Below are 20,924 nucleotides of genomic sequence, written 5' to 3'. Positions count from 1 at the left end.
TTTTTTTTCAGTTTCAATTTTTTGGCAGTTTTGAGTTATAAAATGATTAAAAATGATAAATTAGAGCCCTCTGACAAATTTTTATTCATTTGGAGCAAGATTTGACAAAATTGGCTTTGACACAGTTTTTGACACAGTTTTTTTGCTCTTGATTTAGTTTTTAAAACAAAACTATGTCAAAGAAAAAATTTTTTTTCAGTTTCAATTTTTTGGCAGTTTTGAGTTATAAAATGATTAAAAATGATAAATTAGAGCCCTCTGACAAATTTTTATTCATTTGGAGCAAGATTTGACAAAATTGGCTTTGACACAGTTTTTGACACAGTTTTTTTGCTCTTGATTTAGTTTTTAAAACAAAACTATGTCAAAGAAAAAATTTTTTTTCAGTTTCAATTTTTTGGCAGTTTTGAGTTATAAAATGATTAAAAATGATAAATTAGAGCCCTCTGACAAATTTTTATCCATTTGGAGCAAGATTTGACAAAATTGGCTTTGACACAGTTTTTGACACAGTTTTTTTGCTCTTGATTTAGTTTTTAAAACAAAACTATGTCAAAGAAAAAATTTTTTTTCAGTTTCAATTTTTTGGCAGTTTTGAGTTATAAAATGATTAAAAATGATAAATTAGAGCCCTCTGACAAATTTTTATCCATTTGGAGCAAGATTTGACAAAAATTACTTTGACACAGTTTTTGACACAGTTTTTTTGCTCTTGATTTAGTTTTTAAAACAAAACTATGTCAAAGAAAAAATTTTTTTTCAGTTTCAATTTTTTGGCAGTTTTGAGTTATAAAATGATTAAAAATGATAAATTAGAGCCCTCTGACAAATTTTTATCCATTTGGAGCAAGATTTGAGCTTTGACAAAATTAGCTTTGACACAGTTTTTGACACAGTTTTTTTGCTCTTGATTTAGTTTTTAAAACAAAACTATGTCAAAGAAAAAATTTTTTTTCAGTTTCAATTTTTTGGCAGTTTTGAGTTATAAAATGATTAAAAATGATAAATTAGAGCCCTCTGACAAATTTTTATCCATTTGGAGCAAGATTTGACAAAAATAGCTTTGACACAGTTTTTGACACAGTTTTTTTGCTCTTGATTTAGTTTTTAAAACAAAACTATGTCAAAGAAAAAATTTTTTTTCAGTTTCAATTTTTTGGCAGTTTTGAGTTATAAAATGATTAAAAATGATAAATTAGAGCCCTCTGACAAATTTTTATCCATTTGGAGCAAGATTTGACAAAATTGGCTTTGACACAGTTTTTGACACAGTTTTTTTGCTCTTGATTTAGTTAATCAAATGAATTCACCCGAAATTTAAAACAAAACTATGTCAAAGAAAAAATTTTTTTTCAGTTTCAATTTTTTGGCAGTTTTGAGTTATAAAATGATTAAAAATGATTTTTCTGACAAATTTTTATCCATTTGGAGCAAGATTTTTAGCTTTGACACAGTTTTTGACACAGTTTTTTTGCTCTTATTTAGTTTTTAAAACAAAACCATGTTCTCAACTTCCTTTCAAAATTTTAATTTAATTAAAAAGTTCTCATGAGAACTCAAGCCCTTTTTTATTTAAAAAAATTTTTAAAAAAATTTTTATTATTTTTTTTTAATAAATTATTTTTTTTAATTTTAAAAAAACAAAAAAAAAATAAATAAAATTTATCAAACAAAAATTAATTAAATTTAAAAAAAAATTTATGAATATTTATTTTTTACTTTAATTTTTTTAATGCAAAAAATTAAGTTAACATGAAAAAATTAAAGGATTAATTAAGAGCAATTTAAATAATAAGATAACATAAGATAATGGAAAAAGTGTAAAATATTTGAAAAAAATTAACATCTTTAACCTCTTTAAAAATTAAAAAAAAACATTTTCAACAATAATTTCTTATTTCTTTAAAACTTACTCGTCACAGAATGTCTCCTACTCAACGGACTCGACGAAGCATTACTCTGCTCCGACACCGAAACCGACATCAACGATCCAATTGAATCGCATCCTTGCCCCGATTCTTGTGTAACTCGCGAGACATCCGCTTCCGAAGATCCCGTCAACGTCGAAATTGGACTAGTATTCGCTGACGTAAGAGAACTACAGGATTGCACAGGCGCTCGCATATTCCTTCTCGGATTATTTTCCAAGAAAAATCCCAAACGCACTTGAAGCTCATCTTGACACGCTTGAGATTTGTTCTGAAGATTAACGGGCTTGACATTTCCGCCTTCGTCATCTGCAAAAAAAGCAAAAAAAAAAATGAAAATCAAGAAAAATGAAGAAGGAAAAAAATTTAATGGATTAAATCACTCAAAAAAATCACACAGGTGTTAAAAATGAAAAAAAAATTCGTGCAAAATGATAAGAAAACCACGGCAAACAAAATAAATCATAAAAAATCACGACAAATTATTTTTTTTTATGAAAAAGAATCATTGCCTGCGAGTAAATTGAGTCCAACGCCCGCAGATGTTTCATCCGCCGACCACAGAGATTTAATTTTGCCAAAAACGAATGACGAGAGTTGGGCTGGCGTGCTAATGGCACCCAAACTTAATCTGTTAAATTTATTCGAGTCCGTTGATGTTGTCGCTGCTTCGCCTGCTTGCGCCTGTTTTCGACGTCGGCGACAATTTACCGCAAGTTCCGTACTATTATTTGTGGTAACACTATTGTTACTGGTTGTCGATGTGTTTAATTCATTCGGTAAACCTTTAATTATTATTATTTTATTTTATGCATATTGCTTAAATGGTGCGTAAAAATATTTATTTTAACCCGCGTCACACATGTGTGGTCTTTAATGATATTATTGAGCGCGGAAAGTGCATGTGAGCGGTAATTGATTTTTTTTTCGCTGCATAAAATTAACAGAAACTCACCTGAAAGTGTCGAATTGTCATGCACTGTGGCAATGTGACGTTTTATGCTGAAGGGATTACGGAGATTTTTCGGAAGGAAAATTCGACGACGCGTTGGAGGCGTTGCGACATTAGATGTGAGCTCAGCTAAACCTCGAGATGGAAGACATCCATGAGATCCGTTGATCATGTCGTTTGATCCTTTGACGGGACGACGTTTTAATTTTCCCAATTCGGGCGATGGGGAAGACATTTCACTTCGACTCTGAAAAGAAAACAAAAAAAATTAATTAAAAAAAAATATTAAAAAAAATTTAATTAAAATTAATTTTTTAAATAAAACGAAAATAAAACAAAAATAATAAAAAAATAAATCTCAAAATAAAATAAAAAAAATAATTGCAAATAATATTTAATTATATAAATTTTATTTTATAGAAAAAAAAATAATTGAAAAAAAAAATTTAATTAAATTTTTCAATAAAAAAGAATAATCAAAGATAAATTTTCAAATAAAAAAAATATTGAAAAAAAAATATTGAAAAAAAATTATCAAAAAAAAAAAATAATAATTTTAAATTTAATTAATTTTTTTTTAACTTTTAAAATAAAAATTTAATAAAAATAAAAAAAAAATAATTACAAAAAGTTATTTTAAAATATTAATAATTTAATTTAATTCAAAAAAATTAATTTAAATAATTAATTTATAAAAATAAACTTATTTTTGTTTTTAATTAATAATACAAAATAATAATAAAATTTAAAAAAAAAATTAATTAAAAAAAATATTTTAAATTAAAACAATTTAAGCATAATTTTTTTTTTGTAGAAACCACACTTGAACGAAGAACACAAAAAAAAAACAGAGCGAAGCCACACATACACATGTCAACCTATTGAATTACTTACGTCAGACATCATCGGTCCAGTGAACAGTTTCAGGAAACTGAAACCACCTGAACGCCAACCAAATATCTGAAACATTCATAGACACGTGAAGATGCGCCGTAAAGAGAGAGAGGAGCAATAAACTATAATAAATGGCATCGTGTAACATCGCACACATTTTTCTGCATCACCTTTTTATATTCGCCCATTCACTCGATTTCGAGAACAAAACAACAGCCATAAAAGTTCATGTTCCGAGAGCAACAACGAGCAACATCGCAACAATGAACGGGCAGAGAAAAAAAGGACGTGCTTTGCCCTTTTGACTGTTCAATTCATTTATTTCGCATGCACGACGACGACGACGAGCGAAAAGTGTGTTATCAAATGAATGCTATCTGTATCAAGACAGCTATAATTTATTATACGCCTGAATGAGCATATGACCTGACCACTTGTGAGCGCTACGAGCATCGATAAGTACCGAGAGACGAACAGCAACGATGATGATGATGTTGATGAGAATTTTTTGCATTGCACGCATTTTTACGTTGTCCAGGGCAAGTGATAAAAAGAATAATAATATTGAAAGGGAGGAAGTGGATTTCACTGATTTTTAATGCATTTTTAAGAGAAAAAGTGCTTTTTGATGGTTTGTTTTGTCTGTCTGTTAATGTTTCAAATTTATTTTTAACTATTTTGAAATATTTAACAAATTACCGTACAGTATATAATTATAAAAGAATTTAAATAATTTGATCTCTTATTATTTTTTTTGTTTATTTCAAATTCATATTTTTGAAATTTTTTTTATTAAAAATTTTGAAATATTAACTTATTTTGTATTTTCATATATGTATTTTATTTTTCATATATTTTAAAAATTAAAAAATTACAAAAAAAAAAAAAATAAAATAAAAATTGTTAAGGTTACTTTTAAGTTTTTGACTTTTTTTTAAATATATTTATTAATTTTTATTTTTTTTTATTTTTTGTATTTTTCAACACTTAAATGATATTTTTAAGATAAAAATGTATGAAAATACAAAATAAGTTAAAATTTCAACGTTTTTAGTTGAAAAATTTCAAAAATATTTTTTTTTCTTTTTGAATTATCTACATTACGGTAATTTACGATTTTTACCGCATTTCGAAAAAAAAACGAAGACTTGTTTTAATTTAAAAAATTATATTTTTAATCGAAATAAAAAAAAAATTGACTTGACTATTTGAATTTAAAATTATGGTTAATTTTTTATCTTTTATTATGAGCAATGAAGATTAATATTTAATTATGTGGTTTTATATTAAGACAACTAAATTAGTAATCTTTAGAAGTTCACTTCAGCTGAAAGTTTGAAATGCAATTTGAACTGCTCAAAATATAAAGTTGTTGCGAAAATTTTGCTCTTCAAACCACAAAATCAAATAGTTTACCAAAGAAGAAACTTTATGGGAATTATGTCGAGTATTTCTTGCGAAAATCTTTTACTACAGCTTAACGATTTAAAGTAATGAAAATTTCTTTGCTACTGTTCTCATCGTTTTTCATCATTTTAGCTTAGGTTCAAAGTCGTATCATGAAACTTTCCTTTCAAGATTTTTTGTGAAGTTCAAACTTGATCTCATTTTATTAAAATTTTTTTAAATTTTCACAGATTTAATGAAATTTTTTTCAACGATATGAAATTTTTTATCTTTCTTTTTGAATTTAAAATTCAAAAACAAAATGGAAAAATTTAAATAAATTAAGAGAAAGCTATTTTCGAAGTTAAAAAATTTTTTGAAGTTTTTTAAAATATATTTTAATTTTTTTTTTATTTTACTTCTTATTTATTTTCATTTTTTTTATTTTATTATTTTTTTTAATATCAATTAAAAATATATAAATAAAAAAAAAGTTGAAATTTTAAAATTTTTAAAAAATTAAAAAATTCAAAAATAAAAACTTAAAACAAAAATTTTAAGAGAACAGATTTTTAAATTCTCTTAAAATTATCTACTTTACGGTAATTTGTAAAAAAATTTTAATTCCCTAAAAAAAACATTAACAAACAGACAAAATCTCATCATTTTTTATCTTCAAAAAAGACAAAATATTCAAAATGCGCTCAATTTACTTTTTTCATCAATTAAAAAAAATATTTTTAAAAAATAGAAACTTTTTCTATGATTCTTTAGAAATGTTTTTAAAAAAGACCAAAGCAAAGCTACACGCAATTGCAAGTTTGAATAGCAAAATTCTTTTCAAAGCAGAAAAAAAAACAGTGAGAAAAAAAAACAATTTCAATTTCGAAATCCATAAGCTAGTTGCCATTAAAAAAAATGCAAACACAAAGTAATTTGATTTAATTAAGATGAAAGGAAGAAGGCGTTGCGAATATATGCACACCATGCAACATTTCTTTTGCGCTTCTCCGACGTCGTCGTCCAAGCAATTATCCATGCATGCTCTTTGCATTTATGATTTTCTATTGCATGCCGAGAGAAGCGAGAATAAGCAACAATAATCCAGTTTGTGTCAATATCAATAGACTCGGTGTGCACACAATTTATATTTATTATGATGAAGAATGTCGGCTTTTGTGCACAGCTCGGCAAATAGTAGATTGCAAAGTTAACGAACAATGAAACAGGTCGTTAATGCATACACGAGCTTCCGTAGATTTATGCTGCAGATTACAACTCGATGCGATAGAAAGTGACAATAAGCTTTAATAACGATCGGAAAACATTTTTTGCCCTGAATTCCCTCTGTTGCTTGACCAAAATGCCATTGACCACCCGTTACTTGCGAAATTTTTCTATAAATTTAATTAGATTTTGATCAATTATCTATTAATTGACATGGCAAAAGCTCAACATAATTTATTGCATCGCAGCCAATTACAATATTGATTGCCGCCGTACGATATTTATTCACTCTTTGTGTGTTTTTATTTATATTTATTTACGAAGAGTATCGGCACTGATGCCAATAATGATGAAGCATCGAGATAATGTGTGCAACGGACAAGAGAATTGCAATGGTCAGAAAATGTTTGTCGGATGTTGCCATCTAGAGTTTTGTCGTTTCTCGAAGTTTAAAAGTAACACGAACCCAATTTCGTGTCATCAACGCCAGCAGCGCGCGATAATTAAATAACATCGTCGATCATAAATGCTAAACGACGACGTAATTATTGTTGACAGTTTGATCGGACTTTTACTATCGAGCTCACATATTGCATTTTTCATCGTAATTGTCGTCGTCAGCATTATCATCATCGGCAGTAAAAAGAAAGTTTAAGCCGTTATTGATGCGAAATAAGTAAGCAAATACCCGCAAAATACTGATTTATGAACTTTGTTTGACAGTTTAAGCAAATTTTATTTATTCTTCTTTTGCTTGATTTCAGAAAATTTCAGGAAGAAGTAGGTTAATTGAAAATACTTAAAGCTTATTTTAAGTAGAAGACGAGAAAAAAAATGCTGTATTTTGAAGCGGTTATTTGTTCAAGTACTAACTAAAAAACGAGATGTTGCTTAACTTCAGTGATTAGACGAGAAATTGTGTTTATAAAATATTTAGTGTGATCGTTGAAAATGATCTGTTTGTTTGTTTTTGTTTATGAATTTACGCGCCAATGTAAAGTGCATTGCATAGATTTGTTTTGACGTTTTGTCAAAAATGTAAACAAAGAGATTTCTAACTAAATTTTGAAGGAAAAGAAATATTTTTTTTTAAAATTAATTAAATCAAATTATTTTTATTAAAAAATTATAAGTTAAAAAAATAATCAAATAAAAATTTAATTTAATTTTTTTTTTTTAAAAAAATTTTTTTAAAAATTAATTAAAAAAATTTAATTTTAATAATTTTTTGGAAAAAATTTTTATTTTTTATTTTAAAAAATCAATTAAACTTAAGTTTGAGAGTTTAATTAATTAATTTTTTTTAATTTCAGACCATTTTAGGGAAAAAAATATTATTTATTAATTTTATTTATTTTTTTTAATTAAATTTTTTTATTATTTTATTTTTTTGTATTTTTATATTTATTTTTTTTTTAACATAGTTAAATTAAATTAATAAAATTAAATTTTTAATAATTATATTTTAAATAATTAAATTTTAGTTACTAAAATAAATGTTTTAAAAAATTTTTCGACTATGAACATTCCAATTATAGGTGAAATTTTTTGTAGATTTAAACATTTTTAATTTAAATTAAATTAAAAATTAAATTAATAAAATAATTATTTAAATCAATACGTAAAAGTATTAAAAATTAATTAAAATATAAATATTTTAAAAAATTAAATAAATTAAAATAACAGATAAGGAATTTTTATTTAACTGTCTTTCAAATTTTAAATATTTTCAATTTTTAATTGGCCAATTTATATTAAACTTTTATTTTGAATAGAATTATTTTTTTATTATTTTTATTTAAAATTATTTTTTGATAATTCCTTTCATAAAATTTAACCTAATTAAAATTAATTAATAAATATTTTATAATTTTTTATTAAAAAAATTTTGTTAATTTAAATTTTATTAAATTAACAAAAATTATTTTAAAAAATTAAAAATCTCAAATTAATTTTTAAAAAATGTTAAATTATTTTAAATTAAATTTCAATATTTTTTATCAACAAAAGCTTAAACATTATTCCCCCCATTGGAAAAAAGTAAATGAAAGTGTCGCGCGAAACCCGCTTTCGAGATCGATAAAGCCAGACATTTCATGTCAACACCTCCATTCAGCGCGAAAAAAACTTTTTCCTGGCACAAAATCAATAAATTGAAATCAGGTAGAAGCAAAAAAAAGAAAGCGCGTATTTTTTCGACACATGTAAGTTGTAAAAAACATTTTATTGTCAATCTTGATTACAAACAAGCAGTCGACGACACTCAGTCTCGCGAAAAATAACAACATTGTAATATTTCATAAATTACATCGCATTCTCATGTGTATTAAATATTAATATTAAATATTCATTCAATGATTAACTTTTGCACAGCACATAATTTTCTTGGGTAAACAAACAACATACCAACAAATTCTCAGGTGACAGTCGACTGGCACGAAAATTGCAATCAATACGTTGTCTGTTATCAGCTTGTTAGCGTTAAGTATTCGCATGTGAGAGAAAAAGAGAGTCTCTGGCAGTAATTTTACACTTTACAACAATAATCATGTAAATATCACATGTCTTACGGTTAATATTTACAAATTTTCCAAAAACGACGAGCAAATAAATTTTCTGTGAACATACGTCAAAGCGTTCAATTTAACACCAATTCCGAAATATATTAACAAAGAGAGTAAATTAACTGTCTGCTTGTTATTGATTCTAGTTGAGATACGGCTGTTTTGCCTGCCAGCGTGCCATTTGTATCGAATTTGTGCAAAACACATGGAATTTACACCAAAAACATTGTACTCATGCTGCTCTCTCTTATCATTTGCGCAAAAAAAAAATTAAATAGTATTTTATTATTTTATTGCACACACACACACACAGTATGAGCGACAACTCACATAAGTCATGTTTAATTTAATGTGGCTTGAAAACTGCAATAATAATCATAACATTGGCAAAAAGTCGCTCAGCTGGTCAGATTGCACTGGAGGGGCTCTCTACTTAGCATTAGACATGAATGCAAATCGACACTTTGTTGGATCGTGGCAAATGCACGTCGTACAAACTTTTAATTAGATTATGTCAGACGTAATCAGGAGGAATGGCAGTTAATGTTTTAAGAAATATTTTCTTGAGGCTAATAATCGCAAGTGTATTATTTGTTCTATCTATGCCGCCCGTTAAGTAGTTTTGTGTGATATTGTGCAATATTTTTACAGTGTGTTTAATTATTTTTTCGTTACTATTTTATTTTTTTTTAATTAAAATATTTTTTTAAAATAATTTAATAATTTTAAAATAATTTTAATAAAATATATTTTATAAAAAATAAATTCTTATAAAATTCTTGAAAAAATTATTAAAATTAAATTATTAAAAAAAATTTAAATATTCATAAAAATTAAATAATTTATTTTTTTTTATAATTTTAATTTTTTTAAAATCTTTCAGAGGTTGATAAATTAACACATAATTTATTTTTTTTAGAATTATAAAAAAATTATTAAAATAATTTTAATAATTTTTAATAAATAATAATTTTTATTAATTAATATTTTTTTTAAACATTTATGCGAATATTTTAAAAAAAAAATATATATATATATATATAAATTTAATAATTAAAATTAAATATTTTTTTTAAATCTTTAGGGTTTAAAGAATTTAAGAAACTAATATTAAAAAAATTAAATTAAAATATTATTTATTTAGGATTTATAAAAATTAAATCAAATTTAAAATATTTTTTTTTTATTTTTTTAATAATTAAAATAAAAAAAATAAATTTATTAAATAGAGGCACAAAAAAAGTTTAAAATAATTTATAATTAACTAAAAATTATTAAAAATTATTTTAATTTTTTTAAATAATTTTTTTTAAATACATTTATTTTTTTTAAAGACAAATTAATTAACAAAACGAAAAATATGAAAAAAAATTGAAAATTTTTTTATAAAAAAAAAATATTTTTTTTTATGAAAAATTAATCAATGTTCAGTTAAACAAGTTTTAAATAAAATTTTAAAAATTAAATTATTTTTTTTATTCTTATTTTATTAATTTAATAATTTATTGTTAATTTTGACAAATATTAAATTTTATTTTAAATTTTGAAAAAATATTTTTTTTAATACCTTTTTTAAATAATTTTTTAATATAAAGTTAAAAAAAATAATTAAAGACACTGTAAAAATATATATTTCAACATAAACAACGGTTTAGTTTTTCGAAACGGAATCACTAAATAAAATACCGTGCAATAAAAGGCATTGAAATCCAAAACTTTTTAATTAAAATTCATTGCGATGCTCTCGATATCGCTCTCTCTGTGTGTGCGAAAATATTTGACCGGACCATTTTCTGGTTAATTGTTATACTAAAAGTTTGTTCCTCCTTTTGTTTTATTATTATTATTATTATTTGCAACAAGCAATCGCACCATTGATTTTTGTCTGGATGTCGCGTATTCGCGAGCACACGACGTAAACAATAATTTTAATTGCTTTTGCATGGAATCACACAACAAAATATAAATTACAATGCATTTGCCGGAGTGCAAGCGATCATATTGTAAATTTTAATATAAAATGAAACATAAAACCTTTGGCACTGTTTTTGTCATTTTTGTCGAGACTCACGTGTGTGTATTGGTTTTTAATTGTAATTGATATGTGTTTTGTAATTATTTATTTGAGCTGGATGTAATTATCCGACCTCTTTTTGTTTCGAGTGTGTCAAAGTGACATAATTGAACAGCGATAATGCACTCCAAATTTCCCAATGGCAAACAATTTGAACTCAAAGTGCTTCATTGTGATTTTTTTTATTTATTTAAAAAAATAAAAAAAAAATTTTTTTCAAACAAAAAAAATTACAAAAATTTTTTTTTTCATATTTTTTTTATTTTTTAATTTTTTTATTATTTTATTTAAAAAAAAATATTTTATTTCTCAAACAAAAAAAAAATATTTAAAAAAAATTTCTTTCATATTTTTATGAAAGTAGCAACAGAAAAGAACATTTTCCACTCGAACACTTTTATGATTTTTATTGCAAATTTACAACTGAATAAAGACATTAAATTTGCAAAAAAACGGAGGTTTGTTATTATTTATTATTTTTAACAGTAGTTTAATTGAATGCCAAAAGAAAGAGTTGAATAAATTTTTTTTTTTGCTCTTATTAAATTTTTTATGAGAAAAAGCCTTTCGTCTCACTCAAAAAACAAAAATTAATGACATTTTTATTAAAATTGAAACCTTTCTTTACAAAAGTGCAATTTGCAACCAAAATCAAAAATCCAACTTCATCAACTTCAATTATTATTATCAACATTCGCAACGTTACCTCATTACGTTAAATTTACTCAGAGATGCGGAATCAAATTTTGCGGTTTACTTTTTGAGTGTTTTTTCAACATTAACTGAACGCAGAAAACGAGACAATCAGCGTTCTACATGTTTTTTTTCGCAAAAAGTCATTAAAAGTTCACTTTTAGCCACAAAGAGCGGTGTCTTTTTTCTCGGGCTTCCTTTTTACAAAAAAAAAAAAAAAAAAAAAAAAAAAAAAACAATTTTTTTTATTGTGCGAAAACTCGGAGAATTAAAATAAATATTAAAATAATTTATAAAAGAAAGGCAGGCAACCACAAGAATTTTTTATTTGGGAGTTCGTCTCGGTTCATTAGTGCGTAATTAAATAATGAAAATACACAACAATTGTTAAGCAGATTATTATTTTTTTTTATTTAATTTTTTTTTTTTTGAGTGTGAAAATCTCGCATGATACGCGGAAGATAAATTTTTATAATTTTTTTTTATTTATGATAAAAAGACACGAAGGAAATGCATCAAGCCACAGATTTTTTTTTTTTTTTTTTTTTTTGAAAAATAACTGGAGCAAGGTAATGATAAAATAATAATAATTGAATGAACGCTTTCGTCGTTCATGGGGATGCTGCTGCTTTTGCTACTGACGCTGCGTAAATAAACGCAATAATATGTTTTAATCATGTGTTCTGCTGTGCAGTTTTATCAAAAGCAACAAAGCCATGCAGATATTTTATAATTTTTTTTTTGCACACACGTTAAAATAATTATAAAGCAAGCGACAAGAGATAATTGTTCATGGTAGGGTTGGCTTTGTGTGCATGTTACATACAATTTTTTATAAAAAAAAATAAAGTTTTATCATAATTACAGACTTTTGCGTAAAATTCACATATTAAAAAAAATAATTTAAATAAAAAACCGCAAAATTTGGGATGCATCTTGTTCGGTGTCGTCGATAAATAATGGGAATGTCACTTCTAATTAAGGTTGTTTATCACAACAAAAAAAAATGCTTGCGAGACGAATTGTATCAAGTGTCGAACCCCTTGCGGCAAGAACGACAAAATAATGACAATAATTTACATTCTTGCACCCTATAACGGTCACTTGCTCACACATTCCTCGTCTTATATAGTACAACCATCCCAAAATTCCTTGACTTAATTAAATTTTTTTAGCAAATTTTTTCCGCTTTAGTGTGAAGAGTTTGTGTGTCGCAATTTTAGTTGCATATTTTTTTTTAAATAAAATTATATTTTTTTATAAATTTAAAATTTTTTTCTTTTTTTTCAAATCAAAGTTTAAATATTTCTTAATTTTTTATATTTTTTTAGAAATTTTTTAATATAATTAATTTAATTAAATTTTTTTTTTTAATAAAAAAATTTTATTAAAAAAAATAAATTAAATAATTTTTATGTAATTTTAAACTATTTTCACAATTTTTAAATACAAAAATAATAAATTGTTTAATATAAAAATAATAAAATTCATTTAAAATAATTACTAATTATTTAATAAAAATTTAAGAAAAAAAATAAATTATTTGAAGAATTTTTTTAAATTTATTTTATTTAAAAATTGTGAAAATAATTTTTAATAACATTAAAACTATTTAATTTAATTTTTTTTTATTTTTTATGTTTTTAAAAAAAGTTAAAAAATTAAAAAAGATCTCAATTTAATTAAATTAATAAAATTTTAAAAAATATAAAAAATTGAGAAATTTAAACTTTAATTAATAAATATTATTTAATTCTTTTCATTAAATAAAAAAAATAATTATTTTTAAGGAAAAAATTAAATTATTCAAAATTTTAAAATTAATATTTTTTTACTTAATTAATATATTTTTTTAAAAAATAAATAAAGCTTAATTTAATAAAATACATAAGAATTTTAAAAAAATTTTAATTTCAAAATGAAATTAATTTATGAAAATTTAAATTTAAAAAAAAATTAAAGAAACATAAAAATTTATAAAAAAAAAAGAATTATAAAAACATTTTTTTTTTAAATTTAAAATTTTTGTATTAAAAAATAAATAAAATTCTTGAAATGAAATAAAAAAATAAATTTTGGTTCTCAAATTTCTAAAAAAAAAAATTATAAAAAATTGCGAAACACAAATTTTTCACAGTGCAAGAAGCACAAAAGAAACATCACTTACCTGCATGTAGGACGAAAAATGCCCGTTCGTTTTAACATGCGACTTGCAAGCTGGTTGCGGTGAACCGATGGGACTCATCAAAGTCGTTGTACTTCCTATGCCGGTATCGTAATCATGTTTCATATCTGAAAGGAAAAAAAATGAAAAAAAAAATTAAAAAGAATGTCATGAAACGGGTAGAAATGCATTGAAATTTGATTTATTACAAAAAGAGGCGAGACTTTTTCACCTACTAATCGAACGGAATGGACAATAACAAAGACTTATTTATTGGTCGAAACAGGTCAATGAATTATTAATAGATTACGAAAAAAAAACGTTGTAAAAAAATATCTTCGTACTTTCATCGAGAGCAGCAAAAAAAAAAGAAAAATAACAAACAACAAAACCAACCTGGAATGGAATGAAACGAAGTTGAAATGTAACTAACACACAACGTGTACAATGGAGGAGCATCGCTCGAAGGTCTTTCGGTGTGAAAGATGAATATGCAAGTATTTCTCTTTTTTTTGTGTGCAAGTTTTAAGTGAGACAAGGTAAAAGGTAGAAAAGCATCGTGAAAGCAATTAAAACTTTTTAACATAATTTAACGCGCGTTCTTTGTTTCTTCTTCTCTCATTCACTCGCTCACTCCGCGCGTTTGTTTATTTACGAAGGTAAACAATTTAAAATAGAACGAATTTACATTTTAAGATAAATTTGAACGAATTTCAACTGATACCGTAACTAATGAGTGTTTAAGGTTTTTTTTTTTCGAGATGCGCACACACAAAAAGTTCATTTTGATAGAGTGATTAATTTAAAATGAGCCCTTTTTACATCAATCATACGTGCATGCATGTTGGGCGAGACACAAAAAACGAGGTACATTACTTAATGTTCATAAATTTAATAGAGCTCTTCTAAATTATGATCTGTAACAAAGTTATTACGACCAATTTTTACAGACTATTAAGCTTATTATCTTCCAAAGTTTATCTTTGGGGGTTTTCAATGTTTTTTGATGGCGATGAACATAAAAATTTTTTGTTTTTAGTAAACAAAGAAAATATTTTTATTTACTGAATTTGTTAATTTTATTTTGTATTGAATGCAAATTTTTAAAAAGCTGAAAATAATTTAGTTCAATATTTATTTATTTTAAGTTTGAATTTAAATTATAAATTAAATAAATAATTTAAAAATTTATTTTTTTTAATGTAATTTTTTAATATTTTAATTTTCTTAATTTTTTTTTAAATTAAATTAAATATTTTTTAAACATAATTTTTAATTTTTTTCATAATTTAATGATTTTACTTAAATTGTGAATAAATTAAAAATTAATAATTTAAAATAATTAAATAATTCATGATTATTAGTTTAAAAATTCTGAGGGAATTACATTTTTTCATAATAAATTAAGTATTCAGAATTAATTATTATTTAAAAATTCAAAAAAAAAAGTATTTAAATTATTAATTATTTTAAATTAATTTTAAAAGACGTATAAAAATTATTATAATTTAAATTTTATTTAAAACAAAAATTATTAAATTAAAAATAAAATTTTAATAATGAATTTTATAAAATAACAATTCAATCTAAAAAATTTAAAATAAAAAGAAAAAAATAAATATATAACATGAATAATTTAATACATGAATAAAATATAAAAAAATAGTTAAAAATTAAATAAAAATTTAACTTATAAAAAATAAATTAATTAAATGACAAATAAAAATTAATCATTTGAATATTTTTTTTAAAATAAAAATTTATTAAATTTTATTAATTTTTTAATTTTCAGACAATTTATGAAAAATAATAATTTTTGTCATAATTAAAAAAAATTAAACATTAATTAGTTAAATTTTTTTTTTAAATAAAATTTAATAAAAATAATAAATCAATTTTAATTATGAATTCAAAAAAAATTTCATCAATATTTTTTAAATAATTCTAAATTAATTGTAATATAAAAATTCATTTCAAAAAAATACATATAAAATTTTCATTTAATAAAATTAATTTTTTTTATTTGAAATTTAGAAAGAAAAAATATTTTTTTATAATTTTTAAAGTTTAAACTAAAATATAAAAATACGAAAAAAAAATAATTAATTAAATGACAGTTCATTGACACTTTCTCAAAAAAAAAATTAATAGTCTCCAATATACTTCTCAGCAGCAAATCCGCAAAAGATGAGTGCAATATGCAAAATAATAAAAAAAAATTAAAATAAAATAAACATTCTACCAACTTCTCGGTATTCCTCTTTTTTTTTCTTCCGTGTGTGCATAATCTCATTAAGTGCCAATATAATATCTTGTGTCTCATCTCGTCTTTCACAATAAAATAATAAAACGATAATGTTTGCATGTGCAACTTAAGGCACAAACTATGTAAATTCCCGAGAAAATGATTATGAGTTTGCATTAATATCCATTTCGCTGTCATCCGCGAATCTTTTGGGCTTGGAAATCGCAGGTGATGACAAAAAAAATTGTTATTGACTGGCGCATGTTAATCGATTGTCATTATTTGATGTAATTTTATTTTATTTCAAACATATTTTTCGCGCAAATGTCATTTTAAGTGCAAATCGATGGCAACAATGTTTTAACGAGTGTCAATATTTTTTAAACTTACACGACGCAAAATGTTTTCCTGATGTTTCTAATAATTTATTTTTATTATTTTTTTACAGAAAAATTTTTGCAGTAAAAAAACAATGAAGACATCATAACCGAGAGTCTCGCAATTAATCACTCTTCTTTCTTGTTCGCTCTCTAATCATCCGTTATTTCTCTATTATTAAATCTGGGATTATTATTTAATAATATCATCATTCCACGCATAGTTTCTGCAAAATTTTCCCATTCATTCATCAACTTGGAGCAGCTTTTGTGTGAAATGGCGCAAAATTATCATAACATGACTTCGTCATCGCAAATCAGAACAAAACTTTTATTCGTTGCAAAAAGAGCTGCAGTCCGTTTGTCTTCTTCCGATCATTAATCATCATCGCAGAAACAAAAAAAAACCCTTTTTTGAGCATTCTCTTTCATTCACTCAACTTCACGTCGTTAAAATAAATAATAAACAGCTCAAAAATCAACATCATCAACTTTTTTTTTGGGTTCGTTGCTTCAATTTTATTTTATTTTTATTTTTTTTTTGCTTTTATGGCCTTTCTTAATGTTTATTTTATTAAAAAAAAAATTTTTTTTGATGAATCTGTATAAATAAAATTTACGAAAAATCCTAATAACTGTCAACGTTTCGGGTTTTGTCTCTTTTGTCTTTTCTTAAATCTTAATTAATGCATCGCTCCGTGGAGAAAATGATTTATTCATTTTTTTTCGCGGAGGGATTTGATGTCTTTATTCCGTCGCTCAATCATTTTTCGCTAATTATCTTTTCGGGTTAAATTTTACCGTTCAACGAAATTGTCTCATGTTTTGATGTCGTCATCACGTCTCACACCTTATTTGTAAAATTTATTAATATTTTGTTCATGTTTAAAAAAAAATTTAAAAAAATAAGGCACGATAAAGGGAAAGTACTTTTTATGGTACAAAACAAAAAAAAAACGTCGAACCTTTTATTATTATTTTTTTTTTAATTTTTTTTTTTAAGAAAAAATGAATAATTTTAAACATCTGCATGAAATTTTTGCGATAAAAATTGCAGATAAAAAAGTGCCAAATGTCCTCTTCCAGCTATTTGTCTTCGTCGAACGTCGTCTTTTCGAATTTATTCGATTAATGTCTCATCATCATTTGTCAAGAAAAGGGTAAAAGGTAAAAAAAAATGCTTGACCCACTTTTTGCTTTTATTTAAAAACACAAAAAAATGATTAAATTTATGCATTTTTCTGTGTTCTACGTCGACGTCGTTGCAGCAAGAAAGAAACCAAGCATGTTAATTTAAAATAAATTTTGACCACTTTATGTAAATATAAAAAAGTGCATGGAGGAGAGAAAAGAAGATAAAAATAAATAAAAGAGGTATCAATTTAAATTAACCGTAGCAAATGGAAATTTAAACAAAGAAATTGTCAATGCGGAGTTCGTTCACTTATGACGAAGGCTCAAAATAAATTTTAAAAAAAATGATACAAAGTGACACGAAATTTAAAGAAACGTGAAAATATAACTGTAAGCCAAATCAATCAATGTCACGATGCACTTTTCTGCATCATCTCACTCTCTTGATAACTGGACTAATTTACAGCATTTTTTTTTTGCATGTCAAATATTTGACATTTGAATCCTTTCACTGAATGATGGGTAAATATGCGAAAAAATAAAATATTATTCATTATTTTTTAAAAATATTTTTTTTTATTATTTAAATGCAAAAAAAAATAATAAATAAAATTGAATAATTTTTTTTACAGATTTTTTTTTCCAACAAATTTGCGGCAGTTCTATTTGTTTGTCGATTACAAACTCTTTTTCCGTTAATAATTCATGGAAATCTGGAATGTTTATTTATCATTTATTTACGTATTGTATATGACGCAGTTTTCGGTAAATATTTTTAATTGTGCATGTTTTCGGACCAAATTTGGCGAAAAAATTGTTGTTTTAAAAATAATAAAAAAATATTTTTTTACACGGTGTGAACATGGAAGCCAATAAGGGCTTTTGTTTTGTTTTTTTTTATTGTTTATTTATTTTTTTTTTATCAATTTATGGAATTTAATGAATTTAATTTTTATTGTAAAAATGCAAAAGTGACATTTTTCTTAATTTTTTTCTTTAAAATATTTTAAAGTAATTTTTGATACTTAAAAAAATTAATTAAATAAAAATTTTTAAAATAATTATTTACATTTTATAATATTTATTAATTTTTTTCAAAATAAATTTTAATATAATTTTATTCATACGAAAATTTTTATAAATAAATTTTATTAAAATTAATTAATCAATAAAATTTATTTGATTAATTTTTAAAATTAAAATTATTTTTTTTTTTATTTAAAATTATTTATTTTAATATTTTTTTTAAATAAAAATTTTTTAAAAATTAAATTAATTAAATTAAATTTAAAAATTTATTTAATTAATTTTTTTAAATTAAAATAAATTTTTTAATTTAAAATTATTTTTTTATTATTAATTAATTTAAAATTTTTAATTAAATCATTTTTTATATTTTTTTTTATTTATTTATTTTTTTTTTTTTTAAATTAATTTTTTTTATTTTTGAAATTAAAAATTTTTATTTTTTAAATAAACTTAATTTTTAAATTAAAATTATTATTTAATTTAAAATTTTTTTAATAATATTAAAAATTAATTTATTAAACCTTTTAAGTTTTATATTAAGTTAGTTTTTGTTTAAATTAATTTTTTTATAAATTTTAAAGAATTTTAATTTTCCCATAATTTTTATTTTCTTCTCTTTTCAGAATCCTTTCACCTTTCCTTTTTATTATCGTGGGTCAAAAAGTTCAAATTTCGCCTTGATATTTGAATCATTAAAATTTCGATCAAAACCCGTTCGAATTTGCATGCGAGCAAGGTGTGTGATCAAGGTTACGATCTCGTAAAAAAAACAAATTTTTGATTATCGGTTGTATTGTAATGGGCCTTAAACATGAAAATATCGAACAAAAAAGAAATTAAAAACACGAACCCGAGTAACGGACCAAATTTATACGCGACAAGCGAGCAAAAACCAGCGAGAACAGGTCAATAAAGTATCCAGTCTCCGTGCGCAGTCAGTAAGTTACAGGTGAAACTTTATTTATTTACGTTACATGACACCGCTCGCGAACGGCTTTTTTTTTATTTATCATGAGTCACAATCTCTCTCTTCTCGAACTCGTATCGATAGATTTTAAAAATTTATGATGGTTTTTAATGATACGTGCTTGTGGCGTCTTTGCCCTTTAATTTTATGGAAATTTTATGCGTCAAATTAAAACTTTACTAATTTAACGCGGGAAGATTCGATGCCGATAATGATGATATGAATGGTGATATTTTAATATTTTATTGGTTGGCAATTAATCTTCTTGTGTTTCATCTTTTTGTTGCTGCTGCTGCTGCCAAACAGTGTCAATAACACAAATCAATATTCTGGTTGTTGTTTTCGATTTAACATCATTATCAGTTTATCAATTATGAATATGCTGCGAGTTTCACTCCGATGAAATTTTTATGTTTTGAACACGCATGGTTTTATGTTCATCTTTTTTTAAATTGTCGTTGTGAAGATTTTGTGTCTCGCAGTCGCATAAAAAATTTTTTTCTTATTTTAATTTTTTTAGATATTTTAAAAAAAAATTTAAAATTGCCAACTAATTATTTTTAAAAATTAATATTTTTTAATTTAAAATAATATTTAAAAAAGAATAAAAAAATAAAAAATTTTTTGAATTTTTTAAAAATTATATTTTAAAAAATTTAAATTTAAATAATTTTTTTTTAATAATTTTAAAATTAAATAAAATAAGTTTATTTTAATAAATAATATTTTTTTTTAATAATTTTTCTAACGCAATATTTTTGAACGTTTAAATAATTTAATATTTGAAATTTTTTAAAATAATTTTTAAAAAATTAAATTTAACTTTAAATACGAATTTTTTTCATATATTTATTTTTTTAATTTAAATGCTGTAATTATTTATATGAAATTATTGTACAATTTTGTAATATTTTTTTTATTTAAAAAAAATTTTAATTAATTATTTTAAACAAGTTTATAAGTTTTTTATCATAGATTTTTTTAAATTCTTTTTTTAAAATAAAAATTAATTTTAATTGAATTAATCGTAGAAATTATTAAATTAAATTATTATTGAAAATTTTTAAATAAAATTATTTTAAATTTAACATCCTTCAAAAATTTAAAAAAAAAAATTTAAAAAAAATATTTTAAATTAAAAATAATTTTTTAAATATTTAATTTAAAAAAAATAATAAAAATTTATTTAAACGTTTAAGAATATTAATTTAGAAAAATATTTGTAAAATAAAAAAGTATTATTTATTAAAATTAACTTAAAAAAATGTTTTTAATTAAAAAATTATTTTA

The 20,924-nt window shown here is 23.0% G+C and overlaps 1 protein-coding gene across 2 annotated transcripts in view; it reads right to left on the bottom strand.

Annotated features, from left to right (window-relative positions):
- Nucleotides 1–20,924, bottom strand: part of LOC134827399 (protein TANC2) — an 84,864-nt gene that overhangs the window by 5,440 nt on the left and 58,500 nt on the right. For both annotated transcript variants that reach the window (XM_063840020.1, XM_063840019.1), the window contains exons 3-5: nucleotides 13,886–14,010; nucleotides 2,884–3,127; nucleotides 1,914–2,237 (exon numbers count right to left, since the gene is read on the bottom strand). In XM_063840020.1, the coding sequence (XP_063696090.1) occupies nucleotides 1,914–2,237; nucleotides 2,884–3,127; nucleotides 13,886–14,010 (693 nt within the window). The remainder of the gene's footprint in view (nucleotides 1–1,913; nucleotides 2,238–2,883; nucleotides 3,128–13,885; nucleotides 14,011–20,924) is intronic.

This window comes from Culicoides brevitarsis, chromosome 1, assembly GCF_036172545.1.
Source record: "Culicoides brevitarsis isolate CSIRO-B50_1 chromosome 1, AGI_CSIRO_Cbre_v1, whole genome shotgun sequence".
NCBI classification, from domain to species: Eukaryota; Metazoa; Arthropoda; class Insecta; order Diptera; family Ceratopogonidae; genus Culicoides; species Culicoides brevitarsis.
Note: the sequence above shows the minus strand (reverse complement) of the source record. Positions and strands in the feature narration are given on the sequence as shown.